At 39.5% G+C, this 26,940-nt stretch overlaps 1 protein-coding gene across 1 annotated transcript in view; it reads left to right on the top strand.

Annotated features, from left to right (window-relative positions):
- SCIN (scinderin) overlaps positions 1–26,940 on the top strand; it is a 51,052-nt gene that overhangs the window by 15,183 nt on the left and 8,929 nt on the right. The window contains exons 4-10 of the mRNA XM_027723243.2: positions 3,681–3,830; positions 19,570–19,662; positions 22,052–22,184; positions 23,861–23,949; positions 24,152–24,367; positions 25,525–25,646; positions 25,831–25,921. Coding sequence (XP_027579044.1) covers positions 3,681–3,830; positions 19,570–19,662; positions 22,052–22,184; positions 23,861–23,949; positions 24,152–24,367; positions 25,525–25,646; positions 25,831–25,921 — 894 coding nt within the window. The remainder of the gene's footprint in view (positions 1–3,680; positions 3,831–19,569; positions 19,663–22,051; positions 22,185–23,860; positions 23,950–24,151; positions 24,368–25,524; positions 25,647–25,830; positions 25,922–26,940) is intronic.

The raw sequence follows: 26,940 nt of genomic DNA, 5'->3' as shown, positions 1-26,940 counted from the left end.
TGTCCCCAAAACATGCAGATGGGGAGAGACCTTGCTATAACCACAGTAGTCATGGCACAGAGCTTCCCAACCCCCCTTAGGAACTCTGGGGTGGTCACTGTGATTATTCATGATAACATTTTCTCGCCCTTAGCTGTTAATTGTCCTACTGTGATCTGACAAGCATAATTATATCAATAACCATTAATAAAAGGTGGCAGAAAAGCTTTCTTCCATAGCATCTCTCTCAAACTCTGTTAAAGAGATTTTTAAAAAAACAAATACTGCAAGTACAAACTTCTGAAAACAAACTGAGATTGGCACAGGAATTACCGATGAATGAAGCTCCCTTTATTTTGAGACGAGTGAACACTTGAAGTCTGTTTTCATTTTAATGGAAACATTTTTTTGGCAGCCCACCAATTCAAAATAAAGTTAGAAAAATAAACCTAAAAATAGTGAGGGTGTCATACAGCTAAGAAATTGTGAAAGCACTGAGTGAGCTAGAGCTAATATTTTGGCCATAATTGAGCCCTTTATATGTCTAAAAATAAATACAGGAATACTGAAATACAACCCAAAAGCTCAGTATTCTGTTGGACATAGATAACTAGCTGACTTTATTTCGGATAAATCCAGATCTAAATATTAACCTTGTCAAGAAGTGGCTGTAACTTTTAAAAATCTTTTTCTGGCTTGAAATTGTTGAGAAACCCAATCTGTCTAGAAGTTGAAATGGATAAGTTATATCAGGAAGACAAACTTGTAAATATCAAGCTGAGCTTCTCTACCATGAGGCCTCGAAATTAGATGCATTACAAATGAGATGATTTTACTTCAGAAGACAAAATTAATGAAATCTAAGCTCCTGAATGCTTAAGCTATTTGTTTAGCATTCATTGAAAATACAGAAAACTATTATATGCTTGGGGACATTTTCATGACTTGTGACTGCTTGTTTCCTTTTATTAGATTATATAGTACATGAAGTTTAGCTTTCAGGCTTTTAATAAAGAATACTGTCTTTATTCTCTAGTGCTGAAGAGAATCAGGTTCTTGTTTCTCTAGCTTTTAAAATCAGGATTTTTTTAAATAACCAGGAAAGATGAAGCTTGTAAAATCCAGATCAAGGATGTTTTCAGACACTGCTTGTTGATCCAAGCTGTTTTGAGGGATTTTTGTAGACCAGAAGAAAGTCTTACAACATAAGATTTCCCAAAGTTGCAGCTAATAAAAAACATTTATTTTAGTGTATGACAAAAGTATTTTGGCTACGTTATTATGTGCAAATGTGGACTCCATAAGGAAAATAATGAAATCTGCAAATCTAAAAATCTGAAGTCCATTAGTGAAGATTTTTTTTTTTTCCTCCTTCCTCAGGCTGATTTGAAGCCTAGAGCCAGTGGACTGTAGGAGAGCTCAGTTTAGTCACTTGATGACTGAAGGCAAACTGGGAGAATAAACTATGAATGTGGGGTAGCTTGGGTGCGGTGCACCAGGTATATACTAAGAAAAGAAAATGTGAACTTATTGTCCAAGAAGTAAAGGTCTTTGTAATTGCACAATATCTTTTGTGGTCAGTACATCAAATATGATTCATTTTGTAGATGTGACTGCTTGTTTGAGGTTGCATGGCTGTTTGCCAAAAGACCTACAGAAGGCTGATAGGCACAACTGAAGTTGAACTTTTAACCTTGCTGAATGAGTAATCTCCACAAAGTGCAGCATCCACAGTGAGATAAGGCAATAGCTGCCTCACCTCCTCAGCTAGTTCTCTATTATGACTTCTTTCTCTTCCTTATTGCTTCTATAGATTGTGGGAGATAAAGAATTCCTGTTTATTGCTGCACTATCCCTAGTGACTCCTGTTTTCTCACATAATTGCAAATAAGCTCAATTAGTAAGAAGTAGGCCAGGATGAGAATGAAAAATTTCCCCAAATTTGGAAGAAGATGGCTGAAGCAGTGCATGGCAATAACAACTGTACAAAAAAAATATGCTCAAATTGAAACTTTTTACTTCCTATACATTAAATTATCTAGAAAATTCTGTTCCCTGAGTACAAACAGTATCTTTTTTTCTGGGGAAATGTGGAAAGTCAGATTTAAGATAAGGTTCAAACCTGAAGCCAAATATGTCTCCAGATTCTAGATACTTAGTAAACTGACAGTATTTAAACCAGAACTTAAGCCTACAGTCAAGTTGGTAAGGGCAAGCTGAAAACCTCACAGCTTTCATTGCATAACCATCTTCAAGTTGAAAGGGATACAGTTCTGGGAACCTGTGTTGTAATTCTGATGAAGCTTAAAACTTCATCTTTGAAGATGCTTCTGAAGGGAAGGGAGCTTGGAAGGGAACAGTGATATCATGGAGTTTGTGGGGATTTTTTTTTGTGTCCAAGCTAATCAAGAATAAATATCAGAAGTTACTAGCACTGTTTTGCATACAGATTGCATCAACATGAGCTGTCTCCTAACAACTTGCATCTGTTAGTACTGAGAAGCTGTACTTCAGCTCTTGCTTGTCTCAAACCACCATTTCATATACTATTAAAAAATGACAGTGGTCAGCAGAAATAGCTTAAAAAGCTTCTTTGAATGAAATGCGTTTTCATCTCAAATGTAAGTTTTATACAGTTATATATGCATTGTAAAACTAACCCCCAGTAACTTAGTGAGGGCTCTGATTAAATTCTTATTTGCATTTCACAAACCAGTTCAACTTTTATTTAAAGTTGAAAATTACTGTGTAATTTCTACTATTTGGGCAATTTGATAGAGTCGTGTGAAGAATCAAATTGCTTTCTTCCAGGAGAAGCAACCAGCCAAGATCAGTAATTTCATTTGACTAGCTCCTTCCAGCTCAGCCTCCAGTGGCTCTGTGGCTTATGTTCTGCCTCTTGGTAATAATTTTCATCAAGACTGAAGTCCAAATTCTTTATTTTGAAATGATTTTGAGTTCACAATGAATAATGGGAATTGCCAAAACTGGGGGTCCTTGGTCTGTGGTGTGACTGAACCAGGTGACCTGTCTTAGGCTGATTCTGGTGGCTCTCCTTCCTGAGAGGTGCCTTGGGCTTATGCTCCATTTTGGCTGAATTGCACTTTCTTTGTCATGTGCAAATCTTACCTATTCAGTCAGATGAGAGAAGGCCTCAAAGGCCCACAGGGTGATATCTGGTGGGGCTACTGTCACCAGAGCATGCAGAGCTGCTGCTGCAGTGTCTGAATGCTCCTTGTAAAGCTGGCAAAGATGCTGGGGTGGATGGTCCCTGAGTCAGCAGCTTACTTGCATATCACAGAATCAATTAGGTTTGAAAAGACCTCTGAGATCAAGTCCAACCTTTGACCAAACACCACCACATCAGCTAGACCACAGCACAAAGTGCCATGTCCAGCCTTTTCTTAAACATGTCCAGGGACGGTGATGACTCCACCTCCCTGGGCAGCCCATTCCAATGTTTAATCACCCTTTCTGTGAAGGAATGTCAAACTTAAATCTCCCCTGGTGCAGTTTGAGACTATGTCATAGATACTACAAATATCTATGTGATTTAATGCAAATCTCTGCTAGAAAGTATTTCTGAAAGATGTAGCTTCACTAATGTTCTGGTGGTTTAGATCCAGTAAGATTAAATAAGTTTCGTAATTTTGCTGTGTTGAATCCTATTGCTAATGTATGTCTTCTGTTCATTATTTTAGGAAATCTATCAGTGGTGTGGCTCATCATGCAATAAATACGAGAGGCTGAAGGCTACTCAGGTTGCTGTTGGTATTCGGGACAATGAACGAAATGGAAGGTCTAAATTAATTACTGTGGAAGAAGGGAGTGAACCAGACCGGCTCATAGAGGTATTGTAATATGCAAACCAGTTGCTGACATAGCTAGGAATAAAAAGTTTTTACACCTCAGGAACTAGATTGGATTGGGCTGAGTACAGGAAAACAGACATAGGCTATAGTAGGCCAGTTTATACCTTTACCTTCCTTATCTAAGCAGTGTTAATTGGACATTACAGTCTGAGATAATTAATCATCTGAGAGTACTTTTTCAAGAACTTAATGTTTGGTTTTTTGAGTTAGCTGTGGGGTGACTGACACTATCTGCTCTGTGTGAGGAATGAACATCAAGCTGGGACAGCACCAAAAAAGAAAAGACATAGAATTACTGTGTCTAGAAAGTAAAAAAAAATGTAGCAAATTGCATGTTTATGCACAGGGCCAAGCACACTGCTTTGCATACCCACTTCTATTCCACCTTCGTATGCACCTAGCCTCTAAAACCCTAGTAAGGCCCTTCCTCATATATTTAGAAAGTTTAACCATTTAGTTTAAAAATAGATTTTAGATTTCATAACTGAGCTGATCAAAGTAGAGTGAAAAAAAAATCTCCAATTTATGAATTTTATCAAATCTTGAAAAATTAAAAAACACTGAGTTGTTGCAGGCCACGTACTAATAAAGGCATTGTCATTTGGCATTTGTGTCCTAAATTAAGCTTTTCCCATTTGTTCTCTAAAAAGCAGGAAGAGGAAAGCAGGGTCATAAAGGAGTCCTTCAATAAAATGGAGTATATAGAGTTAGAATATTGCCTCGTATTTCAGGAAGTAACGCTAGCAGTGCATGCAGGTGTAACATTACTTTTAGTGGTGCTTACATTCGGTGTGGTCACATGCAATATAACTAGTTATTGCCTAGGCTGCAAAACATGCCAGGTGCTGAGCCACCAGCCTGTGGATATGCTGGCTGTGGTGACCCCTTTGAATGGTCTGTCCATATCCTTGCAAAAACTTTTTTTCCTGTGGATCTGTGTACAGTCGTGACTGTGCTCAGATGGGAGGTGCACCAGAGATTTTTGAAGGGGGAAAAAAATCCCCAGTAAACAATCCTGCGTCTGGCTTTTTACTTCCTTATACAGACTTTTCACATTGGCTCTGTTGTGGCACCTTTTACACCTATAACTTTTATGAAAAGAGCACAGGTTGACAATTAGAGCCCAGCCTTCTGCTCCTGATTGGAATCACAGCATTGGGTTGCAGCCCGCTGCAGCTGTGCCAGGGTGGCACTGTGGGAGCCTGCTGGCATGGTCCCTTGGCCCCAGCTCCTACTGCCAAGCTCATCCTGGGTTTACCACTGGAGGCTTTGCACGGGGCTTCTGATAAGCTTATGTGTGAGCTGGGAGCATCGATCAGGGCAGCTACACTTTGCACCTCTTATCTGGCTAAGGTGCAATGCAGGTAAGTCAGACTTCTATGCCACCACAGCAAGGACACAGGCCAGCTGCAGGGATGGCTATTGGGAGCCCAGCTGCCACCCCCTCAGAGGCTCTGAGCGGCAGGGATGTGCTGGCCTCACTCCTGCATCTGTTTTCCAGACTTTCATCTGTGTGTAACTGTTGTTTTGTAGCAACCTTGACACACAATTAAGAGCAGGAAAAACACCAAGGTTGCGTTTTGATCCTGTAGTGCATCGTTATCGTATCAGGGAATAAATCTTTTCTTCACTTGCGCAGCAGTATATGAAGAAGTTTCTGCTTTTCCTTTTGGATTGTGAATATGGAGGGAACAAAAATGGGTAGTCCAATGCAACTAGATTCATTGCTTTTATTGCCACTGCTGTAATGAGCCCAATTTGACTGAGTGAGTCTGCAGTAAAGGTTTATCTTCTAGTCTGCATCATGCTAGGTAGCCTTGATTTTTAACTGCTGCTTGCATAACGAGGTCTGCAACTCAACTGTGGCTGTCCCAGTGCAAGCTCTGAAATGTGCTGCTAATAAGCCACAAGAGTAGTTAACCTCACAAACATATAAAACCTATTAATCGCTATTCCTGCTTAAATTGTATCCAGTTCCTGGTGCTCTTTATTTGGATTTCTCCTTGCCTCCCACAAAATTGTCTCTTAACTGCTGTTAAGTTAACTGGGCTAACTGCTCTGAAGTTAACATTGGGTTTGTTTCTTCCCTCCACATCAGAAAGGATGGATTTTTGGCATCTCCATGGTTCTTGAAAAAGGTTGATTTATTTTCCAGGGAAAATAATTATGTACTTTAAATATTCATTTTGCCACTGAAATCAGAATGAGATTTCTTAAAATTATCTCCTCTGACAAATGTCAGGAATTGTTCCCCTTCCTGTTAGCTAGAAATCTACTTCCATATCAGTGGCTGAACTTGCTCATGCAGCGCGAGTAGGAGTGTGTTAACGTGCTCAGGCAGGGGCTGACATACCCACCGTGAGTACCAATGTAAAAGCTGATAGTGGTCTTACTCCTACTCCATAAGCACAGAGTTGTGATTCCCAACGAGAAAAGCAGGACTTCTGTGCCTACACCCCACCATGTAGGCAAGACAGGCTGATTGAACTAACCCTGCCACACATCTGTCTTGCTACAGGATTAGCAGAGGCAGCCATGGCTGTAATGAGGTGGTGTTTCCTGGCCAGTCTCCTTTCCTGTTGGGAGCTGTGGCACTGCAGGGGAGGTAAACTAGTCTGACAAGTTGCCTGCTCCCAACCATTTTTAGCAAGAACTGAGAACAGGCTGGCACTGCTTGAACAATTTGCCCATGGGAGAGAACTGTCTGGAGCACGCTGTACAACTGGGTGTATTGCTGTGGCAAGCCAGCAAGATGTAGCTCACTCGCCCTGAGAAAGGAAAGTGACTGGAAGCTGGGTACATAAGTAGTCTTGACAGCAGCAAGCTCTTTTTTAATCTGCTGTAGTGACCAGGGGCCACTTGGGAACACACAGCGACCATCCTGTGCTCACACTCAGGAAATGCAGCATGTCTGGAAAGCTTAGACCTGCAGTGGGTGCACAGAAGTTCTCATAAGATGCTTCAGGAATCACTAGAACTCTGACTGTGAAGATGAGGCAAAACCTTTCTGTGCAAGCACACTGAAGGTATTTAAATCTACCTAGTTTCACCTCTGTGTTTGCACTTTAGGTGAGGTACTGACTTGCAGGTTTAAATAAGCAGTGCTGTATAGGGTTGCTGCCTTGGAAATTTAAATAATAAGCAGACCACCTTGGACAAATTGCTGCTGTTGCTCTGACTGGTCTCCACAGTCACAGCAGACCATAATAAAATTCACCAGATGCCAACTCAGCTCTGATTTTCACATGTAAACAGCTGAATAGTTCCCCATTCTTCTGAATCTTAGGCCTGAAAGTTCTAATTGTGTTACAGGAAATTTTTCACCTGCATGGGACCAATCCAAAAACTGGTCTTAGCAATGCTTGAGTCAGTTTGGGAGCTCTCAATTGACTATGTTAGGGTTAGACCTAGCTACACTTTTTTTTTCTCCTTTTAAATTGAGGAAGACTAAATATGTGGTTTCAAAGATATCCTATGACCAAAACCATTAGGGTCAGTGCTAGCCCTGTATGACACCCTTGGGCCCACTGTGCTGACACTGATGCTCATCCATCTGACTGCTTACAGCGGTAAGCAGAGATCTCACAGCACTGTATTTGGACACCCAAGAGATCACTGAGACCTGAGAGAGCAGCCAAAGTAGCAGGTAGCCAGGCTTAGGACAGACAATTTTCCAACTGTAGTTGGAATCTCTGCTCTAATTCTGAAGGGAGGACAAAACTGGAGAAGCTAAAAATAGTTTCCCGTGGTCTCGTTATTTAGCATTGTGGGAAGTGGTAAGCAGGATGAGTCAATGACTCATTGCACCCTGCTTCCTTTCTCCAGTGAAGTTATTGCCCACTGTTTGACCAATGAATGTGTGACCTGTGCTTCTGTTTTCAGAGTAGTGGCAAAATGGAGAAACAAGGAGTCAGAAATGTCTTTTATCTGTGAAGTTTTGTAGTTGGACAGCAAGCTGAAGGTGCTTGCAGCAATACAGGAAGCAGAAATTAAGTTCTGAGTCACCCAAGGGAAAGATGTAAAGCATCCAATCCTCCATGCATACTGCACCAACCCCTTGATCTGTTATCATACCTCTAGAGAGGAGTAGAGGGGAAGAGAAAGTGTTAGTATATTTGTTTTCCTATATTTGTGCAATTGGAAATATTAGACACCCTAAAAGATTTTTAGATTGATAGTACTGTTCTGTCTACATAGACTCATCTCTTTGTCATAGATTTTAAATATCTCAGGCAGCTGTGACAGTCTGTCTGTATGGTATAAAAGCCAATGAAAAAGTAGGATAGACTGAGTTTTACCAAAACTAAGTGCTGAGCCTGCATCTGTGCCTTCTACTTAATTATGACAGGTTCAGCTAACACTTTTAAAGATAGTTCTGTTCTCTCTGCAGTCAAACCTGTCTGATTCATAGAACTGCTTTATCATTCCCCTGCGAGTTACTCTCTTAAAACTGCAGCTCTTTGTACCATGTGATTGCTGCAGGTTTCACTGCTGAGGCTTTTGGCTTTTGTTTTATTTTTGTAATTTTTGATGTTCATGTTTGAAACAATGAAACCTGAGAAATGCGATGGCTGAGGTGTAAAACCACAAGAAAATGAAGCGTCATGTCAGTAGGCATCTTTGAAATTACTCCTCTGCCTTTAAACAGAAAATGCCATGACTTTTGTTTACTTAACATTTGCAGTTGTCGCGTGCCTGGTTTTTTTTAGCTTTCTAGTGGCCTTACAACAGGTGGGTCATGACGTCTCATAAAATACTTGTGTAAATATTCAGTTATTGCAAATATTGAGCAACAGGGGGAACCTCTTTGTCCTTTCTGATAACACAGCCTTTCTCCTCCTCCTTTTTCTGTAAAGCCCCTAAGCAATGCTTAATCATGAGAATTCCTGAATGCCATTGTGTTCAGTGATGATTGTTTTTGCCTATGGTGTGAATAAATACCATGCATGAATGATTTGATCATATTACAGCCAATCACACTTTTCTGCCTTTGTGACTGAAAAGGGACTGGTAGCACCACACAGTGCTAGCTCAGTCCTGTGGATAAAATCCCAAGAGCACAGGCAATAAAGAGATCCCATTGCAAATGCAGGTTACAGAGGCTGTTTCTCTAGAGACCTCAGTAATGCAAACATGTTGAAAATGTCAAGTTCCGGTAAACCTTAAATTATCTGGATAGATATCTGCCCATAAGGACAGAAGAGCAAGATCACTTCTTCCTTTCTTATTAAATTCAAGCCCTTAAAAATCATATGTTACAAACCAAAGATAATTTCCAAGGGCAGCATGGAGCACAATGAGGTAGCTTGGCAAAAGTAAGTCTTGCTTTGAATTGCAACTAGCATACGTGGGTGTGAGAGTGCAAGGGCATGCTTCTCTGAAGGAGCTGGGCAGGTTCCTGCAGTCTCTGGTCACACGGATCATTACATAAGGCTCAAAGACCAGCGAGTGCCCCACCAATGAAGGTATTGGTTTGGTACGTGCTACTTTCCCAAAGCCAGCAAGAGCAAGATCTGTCATCGCAACTCTGCAAAAGCAAAAGCTGCTCTTGCTGCTCTCATAACATTTGCATTGCTTCTTGTTTACTTAATTTTGGTTGTATTATGAGCTCATCATGCTAAGGGAAGGCTTGTTTGTTTTATATACAGATGAGTAGAGGAACAGTGGGAGTGAGGGTGATGCAGGAGGAGGAGGGGTAACTTCTTAGAATAATGGTCTGTTCTAATCTTTTGTGGAATACAAACTCCAGGTGTTTGTTAGAGTTAAACACTTGTTTAATCATGTAGCTTGTACACAGTTTTACCCAAATGTGACATGTTTTTAAGCTTTGAATTGCATGTAACTATTAGGGTCCAGCCTGACCTGTTCACAACCAAGAATATACCCAATATGAAAAATACATTAATGAAGTCCTATCTATGGCTTTGGAAGTAAGTAAACCAAAGTATTTTATTATCTAAATTAAGACATATGGAAAAAAATGGACATGATTTCAGGGAATTTTGCGAAATGAATATTAGAAATGAATTTCGGTCCCAGGGCAGAGGCAGTATTGAACAGTATGTTAAAAAAGAAAGTGAATGCATCGAGAGAGGGATGAGGGCAATGGAATTTGTACCTGTCCCCAGTGCAAAGACTCAGTAATGCAGGCACTCAGAAGTTAACTACATTTTCATGAGAATGCGAAGACTTAAGCAAGCTAGTGCACAGAAGATAGCAGAACTGCTAGCTCTAGTTTCTATCAGTAGTTGCACTGGCTGCTCAAATGAATAGCCTTCTCAGGCTGCTTTGAAACTATGGGTCAAATTTACTCCTCAGGAAGACTAATATGCTTCTTCACTGAAATGGTTTTGGATATATGCAGGTACCAGCAAGAATTTGGGTCATTTTGAGCGGTAAGAGTTTGTAGGATACAAACTCAATAGTAGTCCGGGGGAAAAATCCTATATGTGCTTGTGTGTCTTTCACAGCAACACCTGTCTAGTCTGCGTAGTGGCAGTTTATTAATCATTACACTGTTTGATTAAAATTTATGATGGGCTATGAATGTGCATACAAAGTACAAACCCCTTGCCCTGCAGGATACCAGTTTCAAGCTGTCAAAACCAGCCATCCTTTGTATTTACTGAGCATATCTCCTTCCTTAAGGACAGTCCTTTTTCTTGATGCAAATTTGCATTTAAAGGAAGCAGTTACACAGCCTGTACTCAGACAAAACATGCATGGCCTGGATTTCAGTACAGCTTTGCTGCCTTACCCCAGCTGAGCATTTGGCCCAGTGTTTTCCCCACACCCGGGTAGAAAATCAGGAGTTTTGCCCAAGAGTAGCAGAGGCTGGTAAGGAGGACTCTTCAGGAATGTTGGGAGTTACCCATAATGTTCTTCAAGCTGAAGTTTTCACTCTTGGCTGCTTGAAGCCAGGTACTTAAATGACAGGGAACTAAATAGTAGCTGCAGGTGGCAAATACATCTGAAAGCCAGGCTTCTATTTAAGTCTCTAAATACAAATTTCAGTGCCTGCATTAGAAATTTAACTTCAGAAAATAAAATGTTCAGGTGCATCATACTGCATGGCATGAGCTAAATCCTTTATGAACAGCTCTGCTACGATCGAAAATCTAATTTGTTATGCTAGGAAAGTTGCTTCTATACTAGGTATTTTAGTGAATTTCTAAGATCCTAATGATTTTCTGGAAGTGCTTGTGATCAAATTATAACATGTCATTTGCATTCTTGTGAGTTAGAAAACCACTCATCTTTATTATGTTTCCTTCTTCAGCAGCTGTAGCACTTGCGAGGTTACCACATTAGTCAATTATAATCCTATAATTACATGTTAGAATATTAATGGAGTTTGTAATGTCTTTTTTCCTTTCTGTGCTAGACTATCAAGAAATCTATTGATGAAAAAGTACTATAATTTTCAGTTATTAAATGAGCATAATTAAGAAGACCAGGAAAAAGACAAGAGTTGTTAGCAGTTATCTCCACGTGGAGTTGTTTGAACTTATTTAAATGTACTTCCTCACAACAGGGGAATTTCATGGAGAAGACCTGAAAGGATAGATTTTCCTTGCTGTATAAAAATCTCAGAGCTATGATCTTCCTAGAATCCTGCATCTCCCCAAGACAAATGCACCTTGAAGGGATATGTTTTTTTTTCCCCTTTTTTTCTGCAGGTCTCTCTCATCCCAGCCTCTGTGCAGACCAACTGGGATCTGTGCACAAGGTTGCCTTTGAATTTTCTTAAGTGACAGTTCTGTAGTGCAGGGAAGGGCTCAGGGAGGAAAACTTCTTAGTCTGGGGTTTTTTTCCCCAGGAGTCTGCATATGCACAGACTGGTGTTCCCCGTCTAGGCTATATAAGACTGGAGTAAAAGTCCTCTCACACCTGGGCAAGAGTGAAGAACAGCTGTATAAAAGAAAGCTTTCCGTGTGTTGTGGGATCAGTTCAGTATTTTCACCAACACTGAGTGTAATGCTGAAGGAATCTGTAAATATAATTATTGTATTTACTGCAAGGTAGGTTGTCAGGGCCAGGTCTTCTGCTTACATAACTCCCTATAACTTTGATACTATTTGGTTTTACCTGTAAAAACTAAGAGGTAGGTAAATTAAGATGGATTAAAATACTGCAGTAATCAGTGCTGCAAATTCTAACTCTTGAGACCTGTAAATCATAGCCACTTTGTTGCACATTTTGGCTCCTTTACACAAAATTTGAGCAGGTGTAGGAGCTTAAAGACAGAAATCAGTTAGTGGAAGGCACCTAAACTAGCAGGAGCAAATTATTTTCAAAGAGCCAAGCAGGATGTATCTCCTAGAAAAGCCAGGTGAAAGAAACATCCTTGCTCTCTATCTTTTTCTCTCTCTTAATAAATATTTCATTGATTTCAAGCATCTGCAGGAGACATTAGAGAAAAATCTGTCAAAATACCCTCTGATTTGCTTTTTTAAACATTAAGGTCCAAATCTGTGCTCTGTCTTGGATGCAGGAGTTTGGGTGTCATACCAGAGAAGATCCTCTGGCATACCTGGTCCATTTGCTGTATGGGACTAGAAATGCTGAGCTTGTGGATACAGCCAGTGGTGCACTGGGAAAATTTTCCAATGGCTCGGGTAGCTTTTTCCACCTTTCTATCTCATTGACCAAGTGCTGAAACACCTTACTGCAGCTCCTTCTGTTCAGCCTGCTGATGCTGTGTGCTACAGCTGCCTGCTGCTCTTCCAGCTGCTGTGCATCCCTTGGGAACACTGATTTTCTAGCGGGGTCTCAGGCTGCCAATGGCAGGCTGCTGCCTTCAGCACAAGCTCCATGGAGTGTTTGCCATACTCCTCTTTTTACTCCAATATTGCTATGGTCCAGCCTGCCACAGCCTTGGGACCAGCCTGTCTGGTGGCTCTGCAAATTCCCAGCTGCAAAACTGGAGGCACTTAAGGAATGAAAAGCTGAGAGTTTTGTGGATTTTATCAGATAAATGTTCTTTGTGTCTGAGGTTCCCTGTTGGCATTAGTTACTCATTTATTTTATTATTATCTAACACATAAGCATGCACTGTCAATGCAGCACATAAGATATTTTGTCCACAGGACTTTCAAACAGAGATCTGCAAAGCTACAAAGACTTCTGTGTGTGCCTAAATTTATGTCCCAATAAAGCAGAAAAAGATGTAGAGGTGAGGTGATTGCTTAGTGTATTTTTAATTCTGCTGCGGGTAGGAGGTCACTGAGCAGCTCAGTTTTCCATGTTCATTCAACAGCAGTAATGGCTACAAAAAGGCTGCTGCGTTTGCATAGTCGTTGCCATTCACCCTCCTGGTTTCTTTAGTGTGGGATCACTGTTCATCTTGGAGGCATCCTAAAAGCCGGATATTTGATGACAGTGTAGGCTGGGGATTTCCTCAACTCATTTCATGCACACCCAGTCTCAGAGTAAATAGATACTGCCAGCTGTGCAGTCCCAGCAGGACAGAAGGTAGCTTGTTTTACTTTGGAGCCAAACTATTGAAAAAAATTGAATTTGTACTCTCACGCCTGATCTAGATACTTCTTTTGTGTATCCATGGCCAGTTTCACAGAGCAGAAAATTAATTTCAGAATATTGTAATCATGTGAGTAAAGGGTTCATATTCAAATTATCCCAGACAGATATGCAAAGTTGCAAATATTGTATGAAAAGCTGCCAAAGCCTAATGCCCTATTTTTAGGAAGTTAAGCATAGAGCTTTGAATAAAATTATGATTTGCATTTGAAATTCCTGAGACAACAGAAACTGGCTAAGAATGTAGGCCATAATTTATGCATCAAAAGTGCCATGAGTAACTGATGTTTTGCTATTTTGTAGCAATCTGAATTCACAGGGATCAGGTTTGGACCATAATGCCAGAAAGTCCTATGGATAAATTAGGTGGTAAACCCCAGAAGTCAATAGCATGCCAGAACTATTTGCTAATATAAACCATCCTTTTGTCCGCTTCTCTGTGCATTATGGCTGTTTCCCTCTTATTTTCAATCTGCGTTCAGACGGGTGGTAGGTCATCTGCTCAAGGTGAACATGTAATGACACCTTTTGTTGCTGGAATAACTAGTGAGAGGTAATTTCAGGCAGAAACCCTGGGAGCAGTTCAGTGAAAGGATAAATTGTTTTTCCTGTTGGGAGTGTAATTTTTTGTAAGACTATGAATGTTTGCTCAGACTGATGGAGAGATTTCCAGGTTACAATAACCAGTAAAATAGGCGTATTTGGCTATTCATAATGTGACCAATGTCAAAAGTAATTTTTGTGTGGCCCAGAATATCCTCACCAGTGGTTGTGCTCTGGCAGAGGAACCAGTAACCTAAAATAATTAGAAATTAAACTTTTGCCAGTTTAGCAGCGAAGCCCTAAAGCCACTTTTGCCTGATGATCTTCTACATAGGTACCTAGGGTCAGCCAGGTAGTTACTAGCCTGCATCATATTCATCCCTTCCTCTCTGTGATGGATTTTTTTCCTTTTACTGGCTGCTGGAGTAGATGCTTGAAACAATATTTACTTCAGAGAGACATTCCTTGTAATACTCTTCTCTGCTTTGAAGGTTGATAAAAATCTAAGCCTTTATCTACCAACGAGTTCACACCGTGCCTGTCTTTCAGATGTGTTGTCCTGCACAGAGGATTTATTCTGCCGTAGCCCACATGTGTACCTTGAATTTGTGGAGCAGGATATACTTGCTTATGGCAAAGCATGCAAGACAGTAAATGATAAGCTACTAACCCTGATTGTTTTCCAGAAGTATTAAGTAATAAAATGTCAGGCCATCTAGACAGCTTTAAGCTAGTTAAATTTCTTGCTTTTCTTTTTAGGATATAAAGAGAGCAGTTTGAGTGGTTTTATGATCTGACATTTGGGATCACAGCCACAACAAATAGTTCAGTTTCAGGCCCAGAAACCTAACCCAAACTGTATATATTAAGAAGAAACTCAAATACAGTGCTAGTGTACACTGTATAAAACTGGTTTTCTCTCTTAATTAATCTTCACCTGACGTGTTCTTCAAGTATTGTTTTCCTGCTTGGATTTTCAGCCTCACTGAACTCCTTAAACTTCTTACTCCCATTAAATAAATATCAACTATTTTATGATGCAGAGCAGGCTTCCCCAGTTATGAAGACAATATTTGCTATTTACCTTGTCACATTCCTTCAGATTAGAAACCTTTTGTCTGTGATTTCTTCTATTCTTTTTTAAGGGTGGAATTTCACTTGTGAGTAAAAACATTGGTTCTGTGTTTTGCACTTCTCTGACAGGGTGCAGGTATTTACAGAGAAGAGCTTGTGCACATGCAATTATGAAACAGGTTTTGCAGGCAGGTTAAGCTACATCACACTTACCACAAGAGTGAACTTGGGCAGTTGTTGTAGATGATCCATTGGTTTGCATTATGATATTCTTGTGCTAACCTAAGAGTTTCAACACAAACATCTAACAGAACTTAGGCAAAAATTTTAAAATTAATGCAGATTGACTTTGTGTTATATCCCCCAAGACAAGATCTAAAGGTGTGGAGTTAATGAATACTTTTGCTAAAACAACACTAACTCCAGTCTGATCTCTCACTGAGAGGTCAGCTGGCGTTAGGCTGTAGCTATGTAAAGCAAGGTAGGCTTTGCTGTAGCCAGCTGTAGATATCTTACTCTGAAACAGCTGTGAAGCAGATTAAGCTGTGATTGGTCAAAACCCCTCAGGTATACCATGAGGTTAGAGTGTACACAGTGGCAGTCACTGCAGAATAGAGGCACTACGCCCGTGGGCACCTTTGCTGAGGCCAGTGTTGCTTGTGCTTTTCTCTTGATACGCTGCACAAAGGAAGCAATGGTGGGGAGAGGATAAACACTCTGTGGTGAGTAAACAGAGAGCAAGGAGTGGTTTGACACTTTAAATTGTCAAGGACAGATAAGATGAAGTGATATGAAGAATCTCTATGGTTTCGAAATAAGCTGCAAGGAAGGATGCTAAGCCCAAAGAATGAAGAAGCTGGGGCATCATGGGTATGCTTTCAGGGCCTCTAGTTACTCATTAGATTATTTTTACAGTAGCAGTAAATAAAAAAAATAATAATCATAATAATATAATGATGCTGTTATTAAAAGGCATTTCAAGACCTGTGAGTGCAGCTTTGTATTTATAAGAGGTAAGGTTTGAAGTTTGCCAGTATGGTTGGATGCCTGTGGAAGAGAGTGACTAGGCTGTCTTGCATCCCGAAAAGAGCATGGCTATTTCTAGGTGGTATTTGTGGGTCTGAAGTCTTGGCATATTTGTAAATTAGGGTCTCAAACCTCAGAGCTTTCAGGAGAGCCAGCCTAGGGCTGTTGGTACACTGGGTCATAAGGTGTCAAGACCCAGTGGAGCAGCCTGACTGTACAGAATTATATGAGCAAATTCCTGTGTAGATAAGCTTCCACAGGATTTGTGTGAAACTAGGAGTGTATGTAGATAGGGGTCAGAAGACCAAATGTCCTTTAAATGGTCTGTTGGTATAAGTCATTGTATTGGGGTACTTTGCTGAAAAGCTTTTGGAGCCTTTGACTGCAGTTTCAGCTGGCATGATTTGTTTTCTTTTTGATCCATCACATGAGAATTATCTATGGAAAGGGAGGTGCCCCAGAGAGCTGCAGCTCAGCCAGCTTTATGCTTGCATAATGATACAACCCAATTCCAATATACCAGGTAGCTGTTGTTTAAGTAGTATTGTAATCTTCTTGATAAAATTATCAGTTGTCAAAACCTCCAGGCATATGCATTTGGACTCAACCATAGCATGGGAGTCTGGCTTAGAAGGAAAAAAGATTACTTCTCTGGAAGGCATTTCTTTGAGAAAGAACTTAATTTTTTTTTAGCATAAACTTCTTTCTGTTTAAGCACAGAATTTTTTCTTCCATGATCTATCTTGTCTTCCAGTCTATAAGACAAACAGGCAACAAATGCATGTTGGAAATTACCTTAGTCATTCCTAGCAATACTTACGTTTACTGACTGTATTTCATACAGCATCACTTCCTATATTGAGTATATATAGTGAATGCTGCATATCTTCACAAATTGGTGTCTTTGCAGCCTTAGGTCATTTATCTTGTATCATCTTGGGTTTTGATACCAACACATGAGGGTACCCACTAGCAATTCAGTGCAAGGCTTTTTTCTGATGGCCATGTAGGCTGCACAGCTCTCCTCACAAGTCCTGCATTTTCTCACCTGGTGGGAGGACCTACAAGCACCTGAGACTTCACATGCAGGAGAAAGAGGCACCCTCAAGGCCCTTCTCCATTTATTTTTGGGCTCCTCTGAGAAGCTGCAAAAGAATTACAAAAAGGAGTATCTTTTCTGCTCCCCTGCTGAAGCACAGGGCTACTTTTGGCCAGAGAAGCTACTATGTTTAGTGAATTGTGAATGGATTTCCCTCGAACCACAATGTTTCTACCCTTTCCAGGGCACTTCATCTCATACCTGTAACTGCACCTGCACAAAGGGGGTTCTGACCCCTCTCTCTGTGCCAATGAACTGAGATTTCCTAAGATCAGACTTTGTGAGTCTGACAATAATTCTCTACCTAGCTCAGAAAAATATTTCTACATGCAAGTTTAAGACATGAAAGGTCAGGCCAGTGATCTAAACTGTGCTGGGCCCAATTTTAAAGCCCAATTTTTAAAGCATAGGTTCTGCTTGGTTTAATTGCCACCACAGTGGAGCACCTAGACTGTGCTGTGAATAGAGAGGCTTCTTGTGACAAGATGCTTTCACAAACACCAACAGGCACTCTTTGTTTAAAAATATTCAGAGTGACACTCAGATAGCTTAAAAAAAATTATATGACTTTTGATGATTTACAACAATGCTGTAAAATAATTTTGGTGCCACAGATATTCCCACAGCAAGGGAAAACACTGACTTTAACTGCATCAGGAATCACAATTTTGTTTAGTGTTTTGGGTTTTTTCTTGTAAATACCTAATTAAGCAGACAACTAGCGAGTATGGACCTGTGGGAGTTTTATTAAAAGGACTCTTTTACCTTCTGAATTGTTACTGAAAGTCAAATGTTACAAACCTCACAAACTTGTTCAGCATCTATTCAGGCAAAGAGGTATGCCTGTTATTTAGCGATTTTATGTCCCTGGCATTACAAGAACAACTAATTCTTGGAGTTCTATGGCTTATGTGCAGACTGGTAGGAAGGGAAACATTTTCAGAAACCTTGTGCCAATAAGCCCCATATGCCCCCTGTTTTAACCATTCACTGGTAGTACTCTGTTATGAACATGTAGCCCTACTTGGCCTGTAATAACGAAAATCTGCAGCCATGTAGAGTAAATTCAGGAAATGCTGGCTGATACCTACTGAAAAGCTACTGATAACATCTTTCTGAAACACTCAGGGCATGACTTTCTTCTCTTCAATGAGTCACAGCCAAAATATTTTAGCTTAAACTGCAGCAATCACACTTGGTAAGGCTATTTTTATTTAGTTTTCTTTTTACTGTTTTACTGACTTTACCAGGTCAGAAAACTCCACAGATGGCAGATTTCTATTAAATATTTATTCTGTATTGTTTTTCTTTCCAAATTCTTTGCAGCTGTGTGCTTTGTCAGGCTTTCCTGTTATCAAATATTTACAGTGTTTTTGCATGTGACTCCATGTTATATGCAAATGCACAGCATATTAAACATATAATGATCAAGTTAATGGGAAGGCTGGCACTGCCCTTGTACTTAATGTTAATATTTAGTCACTCAGACGTATCAATTATTACCTTTGCTCTGGGACATAATTTCATAGAAATCCATAATATTCTGTATGTAACATTTGGATCTGGTCATATATGAATCATTGAGGAAAGACCATTAACAATTAAGTGTAACTAGGATCTAATCATGACTACTGACTACTGACCCAACATATTCTTGATGAACCTCTGTAAATTTATTGCAGTGATAGTTGGTATAACATTGCCCATGGCATAAAACTACCATGATGAAAAACACCCACAGTATTAAAATTGATATTCTAGTGGTAGAGCATGAACATGTATTTCTCACGCCATAAATTAGACCCTAGCTAAATTTTCCCCATTAAAATGAGATTAAGAATCTGGAATTTTAAAGATTATTTAACTCATAATCTGATATTTTATATTGTTAATTGAAATAATTTATAATTTTAACTAATATATTTTGTTCTTTATTTTAATTTTAGTATTGTTAGTATTAGTTATTAATTTAGTATTGTTAGTATTGCTCTTTAATTTTAGTATTGTTGAACATTTTAAGAATAATATCATTACAAAAATTGTAAGATGTGTATGCTGACAGTTTAGAAGTTACTGTTAAGAAAAAGGGAAGATAGACATGAACACACACATAGAATAGGATCACATAAACGTTTGTGTGTGTGTGTGTATCCATGAAGCTTTTCTCCATATATCACTTCCTATCCCAGTACAGATGACCAGCAAGTTGGCCTGTGGGAAAGACATCATGGAAATGTAAAGCTGCTGGAGATCTGACACAGTTTTTAAAAATTATCCACATGTTGGTGAACAAGCTATCCATGCGTTTGGTTTTAGATTGGATTACATATAAAGATGATCCCAATGATTCGAAAACTGGGACAACACATTAGTGTTTATGTATTTATGCTACTGCACCTACTCTCTCTGCATTGAATTTGTTATTCTTCTGTACAGGTTTTAGGGAGCAAGCCAAAGCTTCCTGAGTGTGGTGATGACGATGATGAGCTGGCTGATATTACAAACAGGAGAAGCGCTAAACTATACATGGTAAGTCGTTTATTTGTTTGTTTGTTTGTTTATAGTTAGGTACTCTCAATACCCTGCATTTATTCATTCCTTGTATGTGGAGTTCTAGCTTCATTTACAGAACTGCTGTCGTTTTAGTTAATTTGCAGCCAATGGACAAGTTTCTCAAAGGATGTCAATCAAGACAGCCCAGGTAATTTAAGGGAAAAAAATTAATTACATTTCTGTTTACTCAGGAAACAGGGCCTATAAACCACTCAGTGCAGGTCAAAGAAGAATTAACTGGTCTTAAATCATCCTGTCTTCTTAATTTAAATAGTGAGAGTTTTAGTAGTCATATGTTATTTAGTTATTCTTAGCAGAATTTGAAAGATAGACAGGTTTTTTGTACATATTTTATATGTACAAAATCAAAGGAATTTGAATGCCAGATTCCTTTCTTTTGCAATGCCCTTTTTCTCCTTTCTCACCTGCAATGGTTTAAGTGTCACTGCCAGAAAAATTAGCTATAAACAAAATGGATAAATATTTTCTCCATTTAAATCAGTGGGAGTTTTTTGTTACATTCAGTAAAGTTATGATAGGCATACTGCTGTTTCCTAGAAGAGACATGGAATTTATTCTTGGATGTATCAACACAGTATCTGATCTATATATAAGGTTATGGAACTATTTCTGAAAAGCAAACAGACTCCAGGCCTCTATTTTTTATCTTTTACTTTTTTGCCAAAGCTCCCCTTTCTTTCATATTCTCCCACCTGAGAAAATATTTGGAAAAGGGGGATGTTTTTAATGAAATCAAGAAAATACTTTATCCTCCTTCCCCCCCAGTAAAATAAATAAATATTTTCTCCTGAAAACTGCAAGAAAACTTTTTTTACAATCAGCTCTCACTAGTGCTGAGATCTGGACCTTTCTCTTCAGCACTTTGGCTCCTGCAATGAGATTGCCCAGTGTGACAGAAAAGAATCTCACCGGTATAAAATGTGCTTTATTCTCTTCCCCGTTATCACTCAACAAGGAGGATTTGCCCAACAAGTGGCAACACTGACAGCACATAGTGCTACTGGATCCCCAGGTGTGTGACCTTTTAGGATGAGTCACTCCCTCCACAGTTCCTGAATCCCACAGACCGCAGCAGGATGGAGCCACCTCTCTCCCTGACTCTTACATGATTTTTCCACTACCCATAAACGTGGCTGGGGCTTACAAGGAGCCTGTGTGAGGTGATCAATGTTACAAGGCCATTTTTAGTCCCAGTTGTCTATGTGTTTTGTTTAATCCACATTAATCATTCCTTTCATGCCAAAAAATCTGGCGCATCTTTATAGCAGGGTTTTAGGTGAAAAAAATGGAATAAAAAAGAAGGCCTGCATGTATGATCAGGACCACTGTAGTAAGACATAAATAGAGAAGAGAAAGGGCTTGAATGATTTTTAGAATCCTAAGAACTCTCTGGAATTTTTGTGGCTATGTAATAAATTCATCTGAGTACACAGTCCTGCTAACAGAGCTCTATTAGCTAGATTTAAATGTGCTGCAATATAACAGTGAGTGCCAAAGGCAGGAGACAGATCTATGGTGAGCCCTCAGAGTAGGTATAATAGTTGATTTTTATTTGTTGTGTGCAGTGGTACATTCCTTCTTGTGCTTCTGTAATATATATCTTATTTATATCTTATCATAATATATATCTTACATTGTAATGTAAGATATAATAGTGTATTTAAAATTAATATTTAATTACAAAAGGAAATAAAGACTGCTAGAAAAGTTATTACAATAGTAATAATTTATTTTCACTAGCAATAACTGGTCTTTTCAGCTATACAGGAGTGAATTTTAAAAGGTTTTAAAGGTTTACATGAACTTACAGTGGTGGAAGGGGTTACAAAGCAGATTCTGCAACAGGTTTTATATTACAGTTTCCAATTAAAGAACAGTAGGTTATAAATGTAGGTATTTTATTTGTTAGTGTCAGCGTAAGACTATTTTATTATTATTTCAAATGCTGTTTTTCAGGTTGTACATGTATCTTTGGCTTCAGTGTGGGTGGTTTGGTAGCAGGGCCTTTACCAGTTCAGCCGAGGACATAGAAGGGACTGAAGAAAACACAGATTTTTTAACTTTGAATAGTTGAATTAAAGTGGAAGAGAAACGAATTTAAAGAAGTTGTGTGACAGGGACTCAAGAAACTCCCTAAAATTAACACTACATCTCCCTCTATTGGATGTAAAATGAAATGAAACAGAAATAATCATTGACCTACTTTACTTTTCAGCAGTACACAGATTTCATATAGCCATATATAAAGGATTGGCAACTGATTTTTATGGTAATTTTTGGAGCAGAAATTAATTTGGTTATAAAAGCCAGAGTTGATCTAAATTTGAAATTATTGCTTTCTTAGGTGTCAGATGCAAGTGGATCCATGAAGGTTTCTGTGATAGCAGAGGAAAACCCCTTCTCTATGGCTATGCTTTTGTCTGAGGAGTGCTTCATTTTAGACAACGGTGCTGCCAGGAAGATTTTTGTGTGGAAAGGTAAGAGGTCACTTCATTGGAAATGCAGAAGCTATGCAGAGATACTTAAGGAGTTGACACAACACCCTTGGGACACTAGCAAGAATTTAATACTGGCTGCTCACAGTACCCTGAACACAGTTCTTCCCTGGTGTGGTCTGTGGACAAGGATTGCTCACTTGTATAAGGGCCAGAAGACTAAGTCTTGTCTAAGGATCCTGGCTATTTTTGAGGCACCTGTAAGCTTGGGTGCTTAAATGCTTATCTGAGCGGTAATTACAAAGCAAACATAAATAATTCTATGAGTTCTCTATATTGTCATCAAATCCCTGTCTTCTGGGGCACTGGACACTGAATGTTCTGTATGGGTAGATATCTCCATACATTGCTCCACAGAGGTGTGAAATTGAAAGATGTGCATCCCAGGCATCAACTAAAAGCTTGCAAATACTTTGATGCTTCTCTTTTTTTAGTAAATATTTCTCCGAGGTATCATCAGTGTGTGTAGTATTGTCTACAATGGTTTTGTCTGAATGTTTCCCCGGAGAAGAATACTACTACTGGGGAATTAGGTCTGTTGTGGTGCTGCCATTAAATCCAGTGCTGAGTACCTCCTTTTTTTTTTTTTTTTTTTTTTTTTTTTTTTTTTTTTTTTTCAGAGGTAGTGTATTAATTATTCTTTGGCATTTGCATTTTGTTTTACCATGCGAAATAGCATATAATTAATTGATAACCTTGTCAAGACTCTCAAGTCAGTCCAGGAAGCATTGTAAGCATTTTGCTTGAAAACTTCATTTGCAGTTAGGGAAACATCCTTTAAAAGAAAATATTTTGGAAATGTTATGCTCAGATGGCCTAAGGTCTATCTGAATCCCTAATTTTTGCTCCATGTTACAGCTCCTAGAAGAACCAAGCCAACAGGATCAGGCACAACATAAATAAAATATGATTTAGGCCATTTGACTGTGGTCCTTTGTGCTCCTGTGTGTATCCTCACTTTGCTGCTGCCAGTAACAATAATGTGTGAAAAACCCTTACTAGACTGTGAGTCTCACCCTTGCACTGGAGACTGCAGTTATCATCTCTGCTAGACATTCTCAGACCACTAGGCTGAGAAGTGTGAATTACTTCAGTAACAGTCTCATTCGATATGGGATACAAGGTATAGCTTATCAGAGCATCTGATCAGATTAAGAGTTCTTTGGAATATAGTCACTGACAGCCAGCTGGGATGCAGACCCCTACACAGTGTCATCCTACAGGGACTTTCAGAGATGTCTAACACTGAGTAAAGCTGAGCAAGGAGCAATGGATAGATAGGGAAGGGTGGTGGTAAATAGCACAGCCCATCCAGACAAAATGGATGTTTCTAGTACTCAGACTGTGGCACTGCCTGGAGAAGTGGAGGCAGTTCTGGAGGGCAGCTTTATTTACCATATTGCAGCCCAGCAAAGGAAGAGTTAGAAAATGCCCCCCCCCCCCAATAATTTATCTGTTTTCAAAGCTACTGAGGTGCTGTTTCGGTCATTCAACTTTGTGTGAATCTTCTTGCTTATGCTGTGTCTAGCATTTGTGTTTGTTCAAGACTGAGGAAAGAGCAATGTCAAAGAGAACCTGGCTCAAGGACATCTTGTGTTTGCAGGTTCTGTGAGCTCATTGCCCTTTCCCATGTGTTGTTATCCTTCTGTTTTAATCAGGCAAAGATGCTAACCCTCAAGAGAGAAAAGCTGCCATGAAGAATGCTGAACAATTCATACAGCAGATGAATTATCCTGCCAACACACAGGTGTGATCTATTTATGAGGTTATACCAGGACAGTGTGAGCTCTGTTTAAGACTTTGTTTTTAAGTCAGAAAAAAAAATATTTTTAAGGGCTTATAAGACCTAAGGGCAATATTTCACTAACATATAATTCAGGAAAGTTTCTGTTTGAGTAACTATGTCGGTTTTGCTTTCCTTCCATTTCACGTGTCTTCCTTCATTTCAGATTCAAGTCCTTCCCGAAGGAGGTGAAACGCCAATTTTCAAACAATTTTTCAAAGACTGGAAGGATAAAGATCAAAGTGATGGTTTTGGCAAAGTATATGTCACAGAGAGAGTGGCTAAAATTGAGCAGATTGAATTTGATGCTACCAAGTTACATGAGTCTCCACAAATGGCTGCCCAGCATAACATGGTAGATGACGGTTCAGGGAAAGTAGAGGTAATTTTTGTGTTGTATTAAATTGTATCCTATCTATTTAATGTGTTCTGCTACTACTACTGGGATAAGCTGCTACTCTGTGTTTTAATTTTTATACTGTTGTTTAGAGTAGCACTACATTAGTGGTGATGTTACTTCTACCATCAGAAAAGGTGCTTTGAAGTAGAAGGTGAATCTCTTTTAGCCGTATGCTGGGTTATGTTCTTGTGGTGCTTATGACGAAAGACGTACCAAAAATAGAAATCAAACAGCAGAAATATTCCCCCTTCTACACAATACCATATAAATATGTATTTTAAACATGATCCTTAGCCTAGAGAAAAACTTCTAGCTCATATCAGCTTGAAATCTGGAGTGGGAAGACTTGCCCTTGGAGTCAGAAATTCACATGTCTTTATGTGTGTATCCAGTCTGGTTTCTAGAGGAGCCTTCTTTGTCCCTACTGTGTCTCTCGGGCAACCTGGATTTGGAGAGAAAAAGATGACTGTACAGCCTTTCTAGATCTGTCCATATCCCACTTCAGGATTATCTTTGGACAACACAGGGCTGGCATGGCATTGTATCAGCTTGGCCTGTTGAGTGCAGATTGCTTGTTGGGTTTCTGGAAGAAAAAGAAGGGATGAATACTTACTCATTGGTCTATTTTCTGGGTTTCTGACCTCACACTTGGATTGGTTCATAGGCTTGAGCCAAAGCAACTTAGATCTGAAGCATTCTTTCTGTACACTTTTAGCAGTATGTTTTTGGAGAGCAGTTATTAACTGAACTGGGCTGTAGAAATCTGCCTAACAATATGTTATCTGACTGTAGCATGCCTCTTCAAAATGATATGATAGTTTTATGATGAATAATAGTGTTGGGCCATTCATGTCACCTTAAGATGTTAAGAAAGTAGATTCAGCATAGCATTATGAGGTGATTGTGTGCTACTAAAGCATAAAGACAAAGAAAAGTGTATTGCAATCCATTGTTGATTATTCCTTCATTCAGTGGGCACAGGGTGTATCTATCTACTTCATGAAGCATCCTTCTTGGTTTTATTCTGTAACACTTGGGAACATAAACAAAGGTCACTCAAGGGATGAGACAGTAAATTGCTTCATAAAGAGTTTCAGGATGAAGTTCAACATTCTCCAGTGACTTCCTTGTTTCCCCAGATCTGGCGTGTGGAAAGCAGTGGCAGAGTTCCTGTGGGACCTGAGACATATGGACAGTTCTATGGGGGTGACTGTTACATTATCCTCTACACTTACCCCAAAGGGCAGATCATCTACACGTGGTATGTTTGGTTGCCTTTGCACAGACCTCCAGCACATGGATATTATTTTGTACTGACTTTTTGTCCTTTTGAGTAGAACCATGTGTAAGTGCAAGATTGTTCACTGTGCATTTGTCATGCATTATAAGCTCTGGGTGATGTTGAAACTGAACTTAACCATTGCCTTTCTCCTTGTCTTCCTCAGGCAAGGAGCACATGCTACAAAAGATGAACTGACTGCATCTGCATTTCTGACCGTTCAGCTGGATCGGTTGTTGAATGATCAGGCTGTGCAGGTTAGTGTCTTTTGGATAAAATTCAACAACAACAGAGCACATGATATATGCAAATTTCAATGAGAATTGAAAGGAAGAGGTTGCATTTAAAGACTTTAAATGTCAATTGCTTGTGGTCTTTATCACGACAAGCACCATGGGCTCCTTTTAAAGTCAATGGAATTTTCCCATTTGAATCATCCTTTCTGTATGCAGATGTCCAAAAGAACACAGATATACTGGAACCTAAAACTGCCTTTTCTTTCCTTTGACTTTCACTGTTTAAAAATTACATTTCAGCCCTGCCTAGACTTACAAACTCTGTGCATGGCCGATGAAGACTGAATGATAAGATCCTCCTGGGGCAACTTGCTCCGAAGCAGGTGTCTGGCAAATCTGTAGCCTTGTCAGAGCTCCCTGTCTCCTTTTGATTATGGTGGAAGTTGTGATATTTAGCACAGACAAGACACCTGACTTTTAGAGGGCCAAAACTGGGAGATATGAAAGCTACGTGACTACCAGAACAGGAAAGCCTGCTGGAATTGTACGACAGGGTCTGACTTGTCCTTGCCTCAGTGAGGAACGTAACTTGGGTTTTCCCATCCCATAGTGCTTGCATCTCCATGAAATACACTTCCTCGTGTGCAGAAACGGGGTGGGCAAGGCAAAACATTGACAACTAAATTCATAAGGAGATAAGCTAGTCCCTGGTTTGACTAGGGTGTGCTCTCCTTACATCAGTTGGGAAAAGTGGTGGGTAGGTGAAGACATGCGAGGTCTCCTCTTCTCACAGAAAAGGTAGAGCTGTAAGTTGGCAAGGGAAAAGCAGAGATTTTCTAGGCAGTAGGAGATAATTCTGTGATTCCCATTTCTTGAATACAAAAGTAAAGGGCTTCCCCCACCCACCAAGGTACACTTAATTCAGATGGCAGACCATACTTTTAGCCATTAATCGGTTATGATTTATGATTGAAATTATATTAAGGAAGGATTAGAACACTTCTAGGTAATTACTGCTTGAAATATTCCTAACATGTGTT

The sequence above is a fragment of the Pipra filicauda genome, unplaced genomic scaffold, assembly GCF_003945595.2.
Source record: "Pipra filicauda isolate LSUMZ 115617 unplaced genomic scaffold, ASM394559v2 scaffold66_size7647185_pilon, whole genome shotgun sequence".
Classification (NCBI taxonomy): Eukaryota; Metazoa; Chordata; class Aves; order Passeriformes; family Pipridae; genus Pipra; species Pipra filicauda.
Note: the sequence above shows the minus strand (reverse complement) of the source record. Positions and strands in the feature narration are given on the sequence as shown.